Below are 16,208 nucleotides of genomic sequence, written 5' to 3' on the forward strand. Positions count from 1 at the left end.
CTCCATTGAAGGAGTCAAACAACACGGCTGGGGTAGTGGTGGCTGAACCCCCTAAAATGGCATGCAGCTCATCATAGAAGCGGCATGTTTGGGGCTCTGACCCAGAGCGGCTGTTCGCCTCTCTGGTTTTCTGGTAGGCTTGCCTCAGCTCCTTCAGTTTCACGCGGCACTGCTTCGGGTCCCTGTTATGGCCTCTGTCCTTCATGCCCTGGGAGATTTTCACAAAGGTTTTGGCATTTCGAAAACTGGAACGGAGTTCTGATAGCACGGATTCCTCTCCCCAAACAGCGATCAGATCCCGTACCTCCCGTTCGGTCCATGCTGGAGCTCTTTTGCGATTCTGGGACTCCATCATGGTCACCTGTGCTGATGAGCTCTGCATGGTCACCTGCAGCTTGCCACGCTGGCCAAACAGGAAATGAGATTCAAAAGTTTGCGGTTCTTTTCCTGTCTACCTGGCCAGTGCATCTGAGTTGAGAGTGCTGTCTAGAGCGGTCAGAATGGAGCACTCTGGGATAGCTCCCGGAGGCCAATACTATCGAATTGTGTCCACAGTACCCCAAATTCGAGCCGGGAACGTCGATTTAAGCGCTAATCCACTTGTCAGGGGTGGAGTAAGGAAATCGATTTTAAGAGCCCTTTAAGTCGAAATAAAGGGCTTCACTGTGTGGACGGGTGCAGGTTTAAATCGATTTAACGTTGCTAAATTCGACCTAAAGTCCTAGTGTAGACCAGGGCTAAGGTGCCACAAGTACTCCTTTTCTTTTTGCGGATACAGACTAACACGGCTGCTACTCTGAAATCTGTAATTAATATGAGATATTAAAAAGGGTTTGTGGTTTTTGGATTTTTTAAATAAATCTAATTTGTTTTTCACTTTTATTGCTGTTTAATTGTCCAAACTGAATGAGTGAAGGGTAAAAAGTAAAGCAGATGAGGCTGTTTTACTTCCTGATTTCACATACTGTTACAGTGGTGTTTGGATTTGTGTTGCAATCACTGCAGAGGAATATTTAAATATAAACAAAACCTTTTTCAGTTTTTACAGATAATATATATTTTATAAAACTTATTTCCAAACGCTAATTTTTGGGTCCAAACTACCTGACATTGAGTTGAGTGGGATGATACATGTATGTAAAATTGCATGTGTGTTTTCAGGACTGAGACCTTTAGTTGTCTCCTAAAGCCTTTCCAGAAGATGTCATTGGGCTACGGGGTGAAATCTTGGCTCTATCAAAGTAGATGACAAAATTCCATTAACTTAAATGGGGCCAGACCTTCACAGCTAATCTTTTTTTACTCCCTTTGCTGCTGAAATTTGAATTCAATTTAACAATAGTTTTCTATGGAATGCCAGTTCATGTCAAGAAAAACCAGCTATGCTGAAAGAGAGAGTTTTTTCTAACATATCTGGTATACCTGTCAGCAGAGACAGTTAAGCATGGGCTTCATTTATAAGTTTAAAGGAACTGGGAGTGAAATCATTACCCTACTGAAGTCAGTCATTTTAAAAATAAGTTAATCATTCTGGGTAAATTTTTCTCATTTAGCTCTTTTCCTGCTTCTTTCACACTCTGTATTCCTTAATCAGTTTCCCATCATTATCCTTGCTAACAGAATAGTTGCAGAGCAAAAGTGAAGGATGGCAGGCTTCTCCCACCTCAAGAAGCAAAAGATATGCAGCTGTCTGTAGTCAGTTGTGACTTCAACCGCAGCCACTGTCTGTGAGACCACTTGAATGTTTTGCTCTCCATTGGACCCACATGTGGAATTTAAATTGTTTTTCTCTGAGTTTCAAATTACTGAATACTTCACCCCCAAAATGTTTCTCAGTAAGAAAATTGTATAAATTTGACATGCATTTCAAACAGCTTTTGCTTTACAGGGTTACTGACATATAGCGTGGAATTCCTGCCAAAGTGGTAATGATTATACAAAGAGTGGTGTTGAACTCACGTCCTGGTATGTATTTATTTCTAACAAAAGATCAGTGTATTTTGTATAATTGTGTAATACTCCTAAATGGGGAGGGAAATGGAGGAAAGTAACATGAGATATTGACAGAAAGTAATGTGCAATAGAAAAAGAGGTTTATGATAGAAGTGTAGTTATTGAGCCTGTATATGCAGTCTTCAAACTTTTAGGCAAGAAAAAACACAGTCCATATGTATTATAGAGTTAGGTGTAACATTAGTGACTCAGTGGCAATAGCCAAAGGCACGCTATCATTTACTGTTTTTTAGCTTTAAAATTTGTTCTCATTTTACTCTGCTATTTGTAATTGAGATGATTGAAAATAATATGCTTCTCTGCTGACTTTTGTCCTTTTCTTTTGGCAAATTTTGAATCTCTGCTTCCTCCCATGTTTCTAAAGAGCTTGAAATTTACATGGCTTTTGTTGTTTACTTCTTTGCTTATGCACTTGCATCACTGTAGATGTCAGAACAACTCTTGGAATAGTGTTTATTAGTTTGCTGCTGCAGAACCAGGAAAAATGTTGACATTTTTGGATATTTCTCAGTTTGGAAATAGTTTTTGCAGGTAAAAACGACAGTGGTATCTCCTGTAGATAAGTGTTTCTCTGAAGTGAGTGAAGGATCAATCAATGACCTAAATTTGTTCAGTTAACGCCAGAAATGGCCCCAGTTCTTAGGTCTGGCTGCGGGGCACTTAGCACAGACCCTGGAGAGAAGCTCTCTAATCCTGGGAATTACCACAGCATCTGGACTTTTCTAAGTTAAGCATAGTTGCTTATGGCCCCAAAGGGCTGTTGTGGCAGTGAGGAATATCTAAAGCATACTGGCACTCTGGCCACACTGTCTTTTCTCTGGCAAGACTTCTGTGTCAAGGGAGGCCACAAAAGAAAGTGGTATAGAGTCCATCTGGCCAGACCCACCAGGTTTCTGGAAATGGCACAGAGAGGCTGTACCAGACCAGAGAAACTGGTCCAATGCCACCTCTGTGTGAGGGGCTAATCAGAATTTTGTCGCTACGCAAGTATGTCATTGTCTTTGGAAAATAAGAACAACTCAATTTATATGAGCCAAGTTTGGATTTGATCTCTGCCACATTTTTCTTACCTGCCCTGATAAAACTTTATAGCTCTGGGACTGTTCAGAATTTAGGAGTGGTGTTGAGTTCCTAACCTGACTGTCCAGACTGTGATGCAGTAAAGTGAACTTATCATTATGTGTAAAAAATATTAGCATGAATACATTTTCTGTCCCAAATTATATGTATACCTATCAATTATAATTTCATGTGTCTTTTAATAAACTATGTTAAATGAATAAAATTAGTAAGTGTGTTTGGGTATTGGTTTTTGGTTTTTAATTTTTCTCAATTACGGTTGACACTTCCTAATTTCAGAATGAAAAGTATAAAAACAGCATAATTCTCCCGTTACACAGGTGCAATTCAGTAGTATTGCATGTGTGTAATTTAGAGCAAGATTAGGCACCATGGATCTGATTCCTTTCTCACTTACACCAGTGCAAATCAGGAAAAATTCCGTTGCCATAAGTGAGTTATATTGGTGTAAAGCTAGTATGAGAGCAGAACTGGGACCAGCATTTTTAAAGCGTCTCAAATCCAGCTGTCCTTACTTAAGAGCATTGAAATTGTCCTCTGCATGCATTGATGTTCACATCCCACTTGAGTGAATGGGGTTGGGGAAAACGGTGAATTTACCTTTTCTGCAGTTTGTGGGTGGCTGAAGACCATTCTGCAAGGCAAACTGATTTAGGTTATCAAGACTGTCTTTGCAACAAAAAAAACCTTAAGACATATTCTTTTTGTTTTGCTTCCTATGGAAACTTAGACTAATTTGGAAAATTGATCTAAGAATAAAATGACTACGAATAATTCATTTATTAAGGAGGTTAATTTTTTAGCCCCAATTTGTTAAATGTACCTTCTGTGCAAAGTTATATGCTACATTTTAAAAAGTATTCTTGTTAGCCTTTTTGAATGCTAATATGAGAAAATGCAAAGCTACGTGTTCAGTCCAAAAAAACTATGGCCGTGATCCTGCAAACACTAATGCATGGGTACTCGAACATAAGAAGTGCTGTTTTGTGTCAGAGCAATGGTTCATCTATCCCAGTGTCCTGTCTTCCAACTGTGAAGTTAAGTGCATGCATGGATCAGGGTTAGGGTTCTCACCACCCTGCAAGATGAAGCTGTAAGTCAGTTTCTCCCTTGCTGAAAAGACCCTTGGAAATATTTCCCGGGGTACGTAAAACTCCTTTTATTTCTTTTGTTTCAGAGAAATAAATAATCAAGACATACTATGTAAGAATACTATGTCAAACTGGAATTTTGTGAATTTTAGTCCACTTAAAAAGTTAAATTATTTACTAAAACAGGAAGCAGAACATTTAAATAAAAGGCCTCAATTTTTTAAAAAGAAAGTTAGAGCAAAGGTTTTATTACTGATTTGTTTGGAGGTTGTTTTTTTTGCTTCACTTTAAAATAATTCTAGGTAAAAATGGTGTGCCAGTGGCAGAAAACTTCCGAATAGAAGCAGTCCCCCTACCAGAGAAAATCACAGATGGACAGGTACAAACTCGAACCCTCTACCTCTCTGTGGACCCTTACATGGTAAGTGAAAGAATTGAGGCAATGTCAGGAGATTTTCTAAAAATGATTTTACCTCCATGCCAACCAGGATGTTTAGTGTGAACTACACAAACTATGAGCCAAACTTATCCCTGATATAACTCCATTCACTTCTGTGGAGTTATATTAGGGGGGAATTTGGCATTAATGTGCCTGTGGCTTATATAGGTTTTTATATATAAGAATGGGGTTATATATAGTCATGGGGTGGGGCAGAGGCAAAAATCAAAATTCCCTGATACTCCTAAAAAGTAGTCACCGAGGCCCAGACCCTCAGAGGTATTTAGGTGCTGAACTCCATGGGAAAACAGTGCCTAAATACCTTTGAAGATCTGGACCTTATTTCCAAGCACAAAATTAGTACACTTAAATTCTATTTAGTTATCCAGTTTTTACTTACATATGTGGGGCCAGGTGCTCCTCTGCTCTGGATGGTGTAGGAGGGAGCAAAGAAAAAACAAACACAGCATGTGGAGAGGCCAGTGAGGCTGTCTAATGCTCCCTCACCCTTCTACCAATACCTGCAAAAGCCCATCCATGTGAACAATATATAGCTGGGAGCGCTTTGGATTTGGGGGTGGAACTAGACAGAGCCACCCTTAGCAATTTTTGCATGGGCCTGTAAAATAAAATGTTCAACCTTCATGAAGAAAAGGATACTAGACATACTCTTTTTTTCAGAATATAAAGGAAAAATGAGACAACCCTGACATTTTTAGATTCCCCTAATCATAGAAGGCCCACAGCCATGGACTTTAGGCACTACAGTTTTGCTCTGAAACCGAGTAGCAGCAGCAGCTCTACAGAATAGTCTGCCCTTAATTTGGCAGAAATTCTAATAGAAAATCCAGCAGAGTTAGTACTGCCAGCCCACCACAGAATCTAGCACAACTATCTGGGTTTCAGGATTCACTCCAGCCTGCACTCTTGGCCTAGGTTGTGAGACAGCAAGAGGCCAATGACAGCAACCTGAAGGTCAATCCCACATCTGTGCCATTAAAGGAGTAGCAGCAGCACCAACACCCACCCAGAAGAGGCTGATCAGGAATGATGTGGAGGAAGGAGAGATGGGAGGGAGGTGTGAAAGATGGCATTCCTGTCCCCCAAGAGCCCAGCTACCTTTCCAGCAACAATTTATGATTCAACATCCACTTTCAATGCTCAATTTCTAATGAAAAAAAAAAAATTTAGGGTCCAATAGGGCAGCTTAACTCAAGTGGCCCAGATGTTTTCACAGAAGGAAGAAATAGGAAATCATATTCAAAACATAACCATGACATTTCATATTAAACCCATAATATCTTAAACCAACCATCCTGGGGTCTGGGTTGGTGGCCTACCAATAATGATTTGCATGGTTACATGAGAATAGGGTTGCCAACCCTCCAGGATTCTCCTGGAGTCTTCAATTAAAGACTGTCTTGCGATAAAACCTCCAGGAATATGCCCAACCAAAATTGGTAACCCTACACACAAGAGCCAGCTTTGATTATTGATCCTGGGCTCTTATTCCCTGGGCTGGCAGGAGCTATGATTATGCAAGAGCAGTATTCTTGGCCCCTTCTAGTGGAGGAGTACCCCATGTTTCTGTATAAAGTTCTCTTCATCTGATTAAGTACTGTTGATTGGGTTTGAAGAGAATCTCAAGTCCTCATTGGCTAGAAGTTTCTGTGTGGTATGGTGCTTCAGCATGTGTGTTTGTGGTGACACTATTGTGGAAAATAAAATGTCCTCCCTTTGTATCTATGTGAATGAATGAAAGGAGAAATAAAGAATTAAGAAAAGAAGGTGAAAGTGGAGTTCTTATTGAAAGATTTTTGGAGTAGCCCTTTGTGCTTCGTTGTTAAATGCATTCCACTCCAAGTTACTGAACATGTAAAGAAAACTCATGTACATCATCATGCAAGAATCTCCTCATTAGAGCCTTGTCTTTTAGCGCTGCCGCATGAATGAAGACACAGGTTCTGATTACCTCTTGCCCTGGCAGTTGTCTGAGGTGGCTGATGGTGGGGGCATCGGGGTTGTGGAGGAGAGCAAACATACTAACTTTGCTAAAGGAGATATTGTAACTTCTTTCAACTGGCCCTGGCAGACAAAGGTCATTCTAGATGGAAGACTCCTCCAAAAGGTAACATACTGAACTATAGAAAATTAAGTTAGTGTGTACACTATTTTTCTCCATTTAAAAAAAAATCTTTTGTTTGCATGTGACAATTGATTCTTTTATTTTAGAGATATGTCAAGAACAAAGCAGTGCTAATAAAGCAACCAGTTACTACAAAGCAGATCAAATTATGTTTGGCAAAGTCTACATTAATTTCTCTTTTCCTTGTAAGAAGCAATTAGAATTCCTTTTCCTGCCACTAAACAATCCAATGTTAAATTCATCAGCATCTTTTCTGATGCTGCTGTTAAGGTTGTCCATTAATCATGCAAACTCCAGGTAGAACTTTTGACACCTGATCACCAATATATCTTACTACTATGTTCTTAATTTAATTGGTGTTGGTCCTGCTTTGAGCAGGGGATTGGACTAGATGCCCTCCTGAGGTCTCTTCCAACCCTAATATTCTATGATTCTAACACATTTTGTATTAAATGCAAAAAGCATACATTAGTGAAACCTTGTAAAATCTCAAGCACACCCACAAAGGTAAGGCTATTCAAAGTCACAGTTCTGTAATGGCTATAACTTGACCCCTCTGCACATACAGTATTTATATATTGCATTTTCACAATAGAAAACTTCTGCAACTTGAGGTGGAACTTGGCTTTCTGGAAACATTTGTTTTAGGACTATTTGTGTCATTAACTCAGCACCAGGATATGGCAACCCTGCTGTAGCATCCTTCAGACCATCATGGGTGTAGTTCAACATCGTTAACTATTTTCTGTCTCCGAACTGGTATTTGACCATGGCATAATTTTACATCTTACCATCTAATTGCTAAAAATCGTTACATTTCTTGTGAGTGACTTTTTGTTAAAAGCATTTTGGAAAAAAAATCCTATTTATGTTCCCCTTTTTTGTTACCTTGTTATTGAAGTATTATAGTAGGTCTGACAGCTAGTGCACAGGAGGCTTCTGAATACTGGTTTGTACTTTGTCTGAACTAAACAGCCTGGGTTATTTTGTACTTGTGTTTATTTAAAATGTGGTCATCCTAAAATCTGCAGTCAACAAATAATAATAATCCAAAATGTCACTTAAAATTTTTTTTTTCTTGTGTAGCTTGATCCACAACTTGTTGATGGACACCTCTCCTACTTCCTTGGTGCAGCTGGCATTACTGGGCTGACGTCCTTTCTAGGAATAAAAGAGAAGGGACATGTGTCTTTAGGTGCCAATCAGACAATGGTTGTCAGTGGGGCTGCTGGTGCCTGTGGTTCTCTGGCTGGTCAGGTAAACGGGTTTAAGATTTGCAAGAGAATGAGCTATTACTTCTAAGTTCTGTCTTGTGAGATGTGCATTCTTGTAACTTCACTGATTTCACTGGAATTACACCCACTTGCTTATTTCATCTGTAAATTTGACTCACAGTCAATGGGGGGGGGGTGGTATTTATGTTGAATGTATTTAGGTGTAGAACTTCAGATTCTTGAAACTGGGAGGGGAAAAGTTGAGTGTGATGATTATTTTGTCACTGACTTGAAAGTAAACAAACTGATTTACTGCATAGTAGTCTGCCCCCAACTTCTAATTGCCTACCTGTTTTAGTTAATACAAATATATTGTTTATTGTCCATCTTATGGACTTTGGAACATTATGATAAGGTACATTCTTACCAAATGTTGTGTGCAAGGCTGCTGGAGTATGGATGTGTTCACCCCTGCATTAGGATGATATCGCCAGTGAAAAGCATAGTAAATACTTTCATGTGTTGCTTTGGATGACATTACATAAGAATGGCCAAACTGGGTCAGATCAATGGTCCATCTAGTCCGGTATCCTGTCTTTTGACAGTGGCCGAAGCCAGATGCTTCAGAGAGAATGAATAGAACAGGGCAATTATTGAATTATCCGTCGTCCCCTGTTGTCCAGAGGCTTAGGGACACCGAGAGCATGGCAATCAGAGGCTTAGGGACATCAAGAGCATGGAGTTGTGTCCCTGACCATCCTGGTTAACAGCCGTTGATAGACCTATCCTATCCTTTCCTATCCATTTTTAATATTTTATTGGTATACAGTTCTCTAAAAAGGTAGTAATATTATTTATCCTCCCAAGCTTTCCAGAGTAAGGTATATACACAGCATCCAACAAGTAAACTTAAAACAGGTCCAATTCAAACACGAACTGTTACACCACAGCATTTGAACAAATACATAAAATCAGAGTATATTTACATCTTGATTTTCCAGTCTTTTTACTGGAGACCCAATTACTGGAGGGGAAATGGTGCTTGATATTTGGCAGTCTTAAATTGTATTCAGCCCCTAAAGTACTGGTGTCTGTAATTCTGCTGCTTAAAATTCTAGTGATTACAGGGTACTGAAATGTGGGCAAATTGATGGCCTCACTGTTTTGTTTATGGTGTTTTTGCAGATTGGCCGCCTAGAGGGCTGCTCGAGAGTGGTAGGAATCTGTGGTACAGATGAGAAGTGCTCCATTTTGGTCTCAGAAATGGGGTTTGATGCGGCTATCAATTACAAAAAGGGGAATGTGGCAGAGCAGCTGCATGAACTCTGCCCAGTTGGCGTGGATGTTTACTTTGATAATGTTGGTGGAGACATCAGTGATGCAGTTATAAATCAGGTGCCTATACCAGCTGTCCTGTTTATACCCCTGCCGCCTCCCAAATTCTTCATGCATCTTTTGGAATGAGTGTAATATAAACCAGCCTGCATTAATTGCTGAAAGATAGGAAAACCTTCCCTTCCCACATGTACCTGACATACTGAATGTGATTGAGTCAAACTGTCCAAACATCAGAGACATAAGCCTATCATGCTGGACTGGCCTGATGGCCTCGCAGTAGCCATTTTGCATTGTGATGCAGGAGTCCTGAGTTTAATTTCTACTTCTGGTGTCTTACTCCCCTAACCAGCAGGGACAAGGGAGTACCTTAGCAACGGTGCCTGTCTGAGAGAGCAATTACTGTTGTTTTTCAACTTTGATAATCTCTAGCTGGTTAAGGAGTAACATTGCTGGGCTCTAGCGAGGGTCCTAACCAATCCTCTCTGGTAGTATCACCAGAGTTGGAGGTGGGAAGGGGAGAAAATAGGGACACTTGTCAAGACCTTAGTGAGACAGTCAATGAAACTCTTCTCTCAGGAAAACCCTTATCATGATAATCCAGATCATCAGCTGAATGAGGTTTACTCCGTTTGAGTAATTGGTTATTGTTTTCCCACCTCCTGAAAACATCACTTGGAGTTCCTGGGAAGGGGGGAAATGGATTATCATTCTTACTCAAGCTTTACTACTAGTAGTATTTACTAGAAGAATACTTTCAGAGTATTTGGGCAATCTGAATGCTGCCAGGGTCAATCAAGGAAATAGTTGGGGAGAGTTAATTACAGTTGTTAAATCACTCCTGATATGCAGTAAGGGAACAATGGGTATTATGCATTTCCAGGAATCTGTGACTCCTGTCAGCCCTTGAGAGCAGGTACCCTCTGGGACTTGGTGGGCCAGCAACAGGAGTCAAAGATCTCCCATTTTTTGTTCAGGCTATTCTACTGCTGGAGTAGAGAGCAGGAAAGTGCCTTTTTCGTTTTTAGTTTAAAACTTGGAATGTGGCAAGGGAGTGTAATGTACTGCACTTCACATATATAAGTGGTTGAGGGGACTCATATTTTCATGAGTGAGAGACTACATTGACACTGTCTGTCTTACTCCTATTTCACAAATTAAAAGAATAGAATAGAAAACTCACATTTATTAATTGTGTAAGACTGCAAAACAGATACATGGAATGGTTTTTATTTTTCATTACACAGCTGAGTATTTGCACTGTTTCTCCTTCTACAGTAAACATCCTCACTCAGTAAAGTAACAATCCCTCATATGTTACCCAGTTAACACCTTGTTGAATTGTACATGTACAGTGGTCTTATCCTCCCCACTACTGCACTGTTTTTAAACCATCTGCTATGTCGTTACAAGCTGAATGACCACATGTATACAATTATCCTCCCAATCTCTTCTTCTAAGGAAAATGACTTTGAGCAATATACTTGTTGCCACTTGTTGGTTACCATATATAGTCTAATTAACTTCTAATAGGCTTGTGTCTTTTTGAGGGCAAAGAAAGTAGTATTTCTCATTTTGTGTTGTCTCAAACAGATGAATCAGAACAGCCATATCATCCTATGTGGACAGATTTCCCAGTATAATAAAGATGTACCTTATCCTCCCCCACTGCCTCCTGCAGTAGAAGAAATACAGAAAGCAAGGAATATCACAAGGTATATTTCTCCTTCCCAACCAGCTTCATGGTGCACTGAACACACAAATTCACATGTGTTGAATTTACATTATTAGTATATTTGATCTCAGGAGAGGGACTCTGGATCCACTGTAGGCATTTTTATGGTAACACTGGATTACTGAAACAGAGGGAAGGACTTGGTGATTCTGTGTTTCACAGCTGTTTGTATTATAAACATTTGGTGAGGAGGCCACTAAATGGGCAGAAGGGACACTGAGAATTGTGACTTCAAGTGGTACTAACAGCAGAATAGTACTAATAGCAGAATTAAAAGCATTTTAATTCCTGATATATGCCTTACCTGTGGTCACTTTCTTTATTCTTTGGCTGTCTGTCAGTCTTTTTGATATGGGGAAGGTTCTGTTACCAGATGTTTTGTAGCAAGTGTCTTGTATCTGAGTGTAGTTGTGTGTGAGGAGAGAAAATTAAGTAAAATCCTTCTTGGAAGGTATTGTGATCACTGCATCTTCCACTTTTTAAGTTACTCTTTTTAATACTAATTTTCTTTATTAGGGAAGAGGATATCAAATATGACACAATATATAGAGGAAAAAGATTCCTGAATGTAAATTAATGTGGGCTCTCAGTTAGGCTTACACTAAAATAAGACTGCAAAGACCAAACTCTACTAGTGCTCAAGGTCCCCTCTATACCCACCCCATAATCACAGGAAATTAATAGTGTTTGATATGCCTACCTGATCCTATAGGATGGTCCCTGCTAGGACAATCCAAAACAGATGACGAATGCATCAGGTCTAACGTTTTCAGTCTTTTGTTGACCACTTCCAATTCTTTAACGGATCACCTCCCATCTTATCCCACGAAATCTCCACATTCCTTGAAGCATTCTACACCTGAACAAGCTTCAGAAATACAGTGTATATATTGGTTTGAGATCCACTGCTCTCACCTTAAGCATTAATTACAGTTGTATACTGCACTGAAGTCAGTGCTTTAATGTGGCTGTGTAGTCGCAGCAGCAGCGCTGGGAGAAAGTTCTCCCAGCGCTATAAAAAAACCCACCTCCACAAGGGGAGTAGCTACCAGTGCTGGGAGCACGGCTCCTAGCGCTGGTGCACTGTCTACACTGCCACTTTACAGCGCTGAAACTTGCAGCGGTTGGGGGGGGGTGTTTTTTCACACCCCTGAGTGAGAAAGTTGCAGCAATGTAAAGTGGCAGTGTAGACAAGGCCTAACAAACTTCAGAGTTAAAGGCAGTAGAGAATTGGGCCTTCAGGTAATCCTGTCGGTGTGTCACAGCCAGTCAGCACTGGTATCACTGCTGTTTCTTCTGATTACCACAGCAGCTATGACAAGAGATGCAAAATTGTGGGGGCCAGAAAGCTAATATGACCTCATCATCTAGCTTTTTTGTTTCCACTTGGGATGAGGGGGGAAAAAAAAGTGTAAAAAAAAATTACCTGCATTTTAGTGTCACATATTAAGCTGATCTCTCTAGTACAGAGGTGGGCAAACTTTTTGGCCCGAGGGTCAAGTCTGGATATGGAAATTGTATGGTTGGCCATGAATGCTCACGAAATTGGGGGTTGGGGTACGGGAGGAGGTGAGGGCTCCAGCTGGGGGGTGCAGACTCTGGAGTGGGGCCAGAAATGAGGAGTTCAGGGTGCATGAGGAGGCTCCAGGCTGGGGCAGAGAGTTGGGGTGCAGGGGCGTGGGGGTGAGGGCTTTGGCTGGAGATGCTGGCTCTGGGGTGGGGGTGGGTATAAGGGGGTGGGAGTGCAGGAGGGTGCTCCGGGCTGGGACTGAGGAGTTTGAAGGATGGGAGTGGGTCAGGGGTACAGGCTCTGGGGGGTGCTTACCTCAAGCAGCTCCTGGAAGCAGCAGCATGTCCCATCTCCAGCTCCTACGCAGAGGCACGGCCAGGTGGCTCTGCGCACTCCCACCATCTGCAGATGCCATCCCTGCAGCTCCCATTGGCCTCGGTTCCCAGCCAATGGGAGCTGCGGGGGTCGTGCTAAGGGCAGGGGCAGCATGCAGAATCCCCTGGCTGCTCCTACATGTAGGAGCTGGAGGGGGGAAATGCCGCTGCTTCCAGGAGCCGCACAGAGCGACAGCACGCGCAGAGTGGGGCAAGCCCCTCACCCCGCTCCCTGGCTGGAGTGCTGGAATGGGGCAAGTCCTGGACCTTGCTCCCCGGCGGGAGCTCGGGGCCAGATTAAAATATCTGAAGGGCCGAATACAGCCCGTGGCCCACAGTTTGCCCACCCCTGCTCTAATAGCACTCCTTGGCTTCTAGTCCTCCTTTCAATACTGCTTGAAATACAGGCAGGATTATTTGTCTGAGACCACATTGTTTCATCTAAAGCTTTCATTGTACAGAATTGTATGAGCAAGCTTGCCCAGCAGCTGACTGAACTACATGTAACTATAGATGATGCTACTAAATCTTCTGTTACATTTGCCCATAAAACTGAAAAGATTTCAAAGGCTTTTGAAATATATTGAGCAGCCACTCTAGTTATTAAATCATCATCCATTCTTTTCTTTCACAGGGAGAGGTTTCTGGTATTGAACTATATGGACAAACAAGAAGCTAGTATTCTACAGCTCTGTCAGTGGATCAAAGAGGGGAAACTGAAGGTAGGAACTGAACCTTTATATTTTATTGATAGGCATGAGCCTTCTTTCAGGAAGACTAATTTCTTTGTCCATATCAAAATCACTTTGACTGCAGTGCCTCACTTTGGAGAGGGAAGTGATAACACACTTGAAGGTTTCAGAGGAGCAGCCGTGTTAGTCTGTATGTGCAAAAAGAAAAGGAGTACTTGTGGCACCTTAGAGACTAACAAATGTATTTGAGCATAAGCTTTCGTGAGCTACAGCTCACTTCATCGGATGCATGCAGTGGAAAATACAGTGGGGAGATTTTATATACACAGAGAACATGAAACAATGGGTGTTACCATACACACTGTAACGAGAGTGATCAGGTAAGGTGAGCTATTACCAGCAGGAGAGAAGGCTTTTTTTCATAGCAGCACTGTTTTAGAAAGGGCAATATAGCTACTGAGAATTTAGTTTTACAGCAATAGAACTGGGTCCTTTAGAAGCACACATAACTGATGCCTAGATTCTACCATTCTCAGAGAAAGCCAGATCCTAGTTTTTTGACATGAGGGTCCTAATCCAGACTTGAAAAATCACTCTATTACTTTATGGTGGGTAAGTACCCCCTGTCCAGATCTTTTCTCCTGAGGCCTACTCATGTTATGTGGTCCCCCAACTGATCTGCTCATCCTCCCTGAACTTCACATTCATGTACACCCAGAGGTGCAGTAATGTTCTATCTTTCATTTAAAGGATTTATTCGCCTACAGGTTTAAAATAATCTGCTTGAACAATATAGCTACTTTAATCGTGACCAAAGGGCAAGGTCCAAAAGGGAGCACCTTCCCCTGTGGAGTAAAAGGATGCCTTTAAAATCTTTGGTCAGTACTATGGCAATTTCATGGCCCCTTTCAGATAGACACTGATTTTGGAGGGAAAACTAACAAGACCTATTTTTATTAACAGGTCAAAGAGACTGTGGTAAAAGGCCTGGAAAACATTGGGGGTAAGATGTTGAATTATTTTCTAGCATAATCTTTGCTGAAATATAGTTACAATACAGCTTTCTCTCTCCTTTCCTTTTCCCCCAATTCAGATGTTTGTCTCTCTCCTAGAACATGGTTTTAAAATTATTTGCCTAAAAAGGTCAAAATGTCACTTCAAGAGAGGTAAAATAGCCTGCAGCCAGTGGCTAAAAACCATAAGAAACAGGGGAAAAAAAAACCAAAAGGGGCTTTATATACCCAAGCTATAAAGCTAAAGAACGAGCTCATTCAAAACTTGTGGTTTGAAAACAAGCATTCTTACAGCAGGTAACAGCACAACTTAAGTAATGCTTTAGTCCCGCAGAGTCAGAGGAAAACTCCTGGGAACAAAATATTAGGTAAATCATAAAGGGTGGGTTTAATTTCGAACCATTAGCTTACTGTACTTCATGGATTTGTTTTAAAGGGAGTTGGCTAACTGGACAGCCATATTTAATATTCAGCTTTACTTTTTATGTAAAGTTTTCATGATTATTTCTGAAGCAATAAATATTTTAGAAGCTGCCTCTTCACCCCATGGTCAAAGCTTTAAATAAAAGCCTTTGCTGTAGGCTCGCCAGGTATATGCCCTCCTATTGTGTCTGCACTGCATGTTGTCTGCATGGCATATCCTAACAACAGTGCATACAATAATTAAAAATGAACCGTGATTGTTGTAAACAAAGATCTGATCAGGCATTTTAAATGTTAAAACTAATTTATTAAAGTCTTATTTAAATTGCCTTTGGCAACTTGTTGTGTTCTAACATTATGGTATCTTAACTTCCTGTGTTGTAGGGGAATCTATACGTTAAGTCCAAAATTTGATTTCTCTTTACGTTGTTATAATTCAGTAAGGGAGGCTCTCAGGATCTTATCTAATAGTTTTGCTTTAAAAAAAAATTTACTACATGCATAAATGTTTAATTGGTATTATCCTAATAATATGTATTATTCTTATTCTCTTAAGGGGCTTTCCAGTCCATGATGACCGGAGGCAACACTGGAAAACAGATAGTGCTAATTTCTGAATAAAAATCTTTGCCTCTTCATGTGAGCGTGGCCCAAAAGATAAAATAAACTTGACTCTTTATCTTGAATGCTGAACAAGCATTATTTTATTTAAATTAATCTTCCCTTTTGTTACAGCAGGCACCAACAACTAAACCCCCCCCTAAACTTCGATAGCAGAGATTTTTAGAGGCAAGAGTACATTTGAAAAACTCTTCCACTGAGAAACTTAAATTTGTATCTGAAGCCAGGCTGTATAGTACCTGAAATACTTCCATTTCATAGCCTGAAACACTCTTCCACTGGTCCATTTAGTCCATTTCCTTAGATAGTGGCATTTTACATCATGCATACAAGTCAAGACAACAGAGCATTATTATATGAATCCTAATTTATTCACACAGAAAGTGCCGGCCTTCAGTTTGTACTCTGTGAGGGTTCCCTCCCCACTCTGAACTCTGGGGTACAGATGTGGGGACCTGCATGAAAGCCCCCTAAGCTTATTTCTACCAGCTTAGGTTAAAAACTTCTCAAGGCACAAATCCT

At 40.8% G+C, this 16,208-nt stretch overlaps 1 protein-coding gene across 5 annotated transcripts in view; it reads left to right on the forward strand.

The window, feature by feature from the left end:
- PTGR2 (prostaglandin reductase 2) overlaps positions 1–15,751 on the forward strand; it is a 34,981-nt gene extending 19,230 nt beyond the window's left edge. For 4 of the 5 annotated variants that reach the window (XM_084631964.1, XM_084631963.1, XM_084631966.1 and 1 more), the window contains 9 exons: positions 1,889–1,965; positions 4,487–4,605; positions 6,560–6,751; positions 7,856–8,026; positions 9,169–9,378; positions 10,912–11,033; positions 13,572–13,659; positions 14,593–14,632; positions 15,622–15,751. In XM_084631964.1, the coding sequence (XP_084488090.1) occupies positions 1,929–1,965; positions 4,487–4,605; positions 6,560–6,751; positions 7,856–8,026; positions 9,169–9,378; positions 10,912–11,033; positions 13,572–13,659; positions 14,593–14,632; positions 15,622–15,686 (1,044 nt within the window). In that variant the 5' untranslated portion in view covers positions 1,889–1,928 and the 3' untranslated portion in view covers positions 15,687–15,751. Of the gene's footprint in view, positions 1–1,888; positions 1,966–4,486; positions 4,606–6,559; positions 6,752–7,855; positions 8,027–9,168; positions 9,379–10,911; positions 11,034–13,571; positions 13,999–14,592; positions 14,633–15,621 lie in introns of those variants that run through there. The other variant, XM_084631967.1, reaches the window with a different exon arrangement.
- The last annotated feature ends 457 nt before the right edge of the window (positions 15,752–16,208 follow it).

The sequence above is a fragment of the Lepidochelys olivacea genome (genome assembly GCF_965140295.1).
Source record: "Lepidochelys olivacea isolate rLepOli2 genome assembly, chromosome: 6".
NCBI lineage: Eukaryota > Metazoa > Chordata > Testudines > Cheloniidae > Lepidochelys > Lepidochelys olivacea.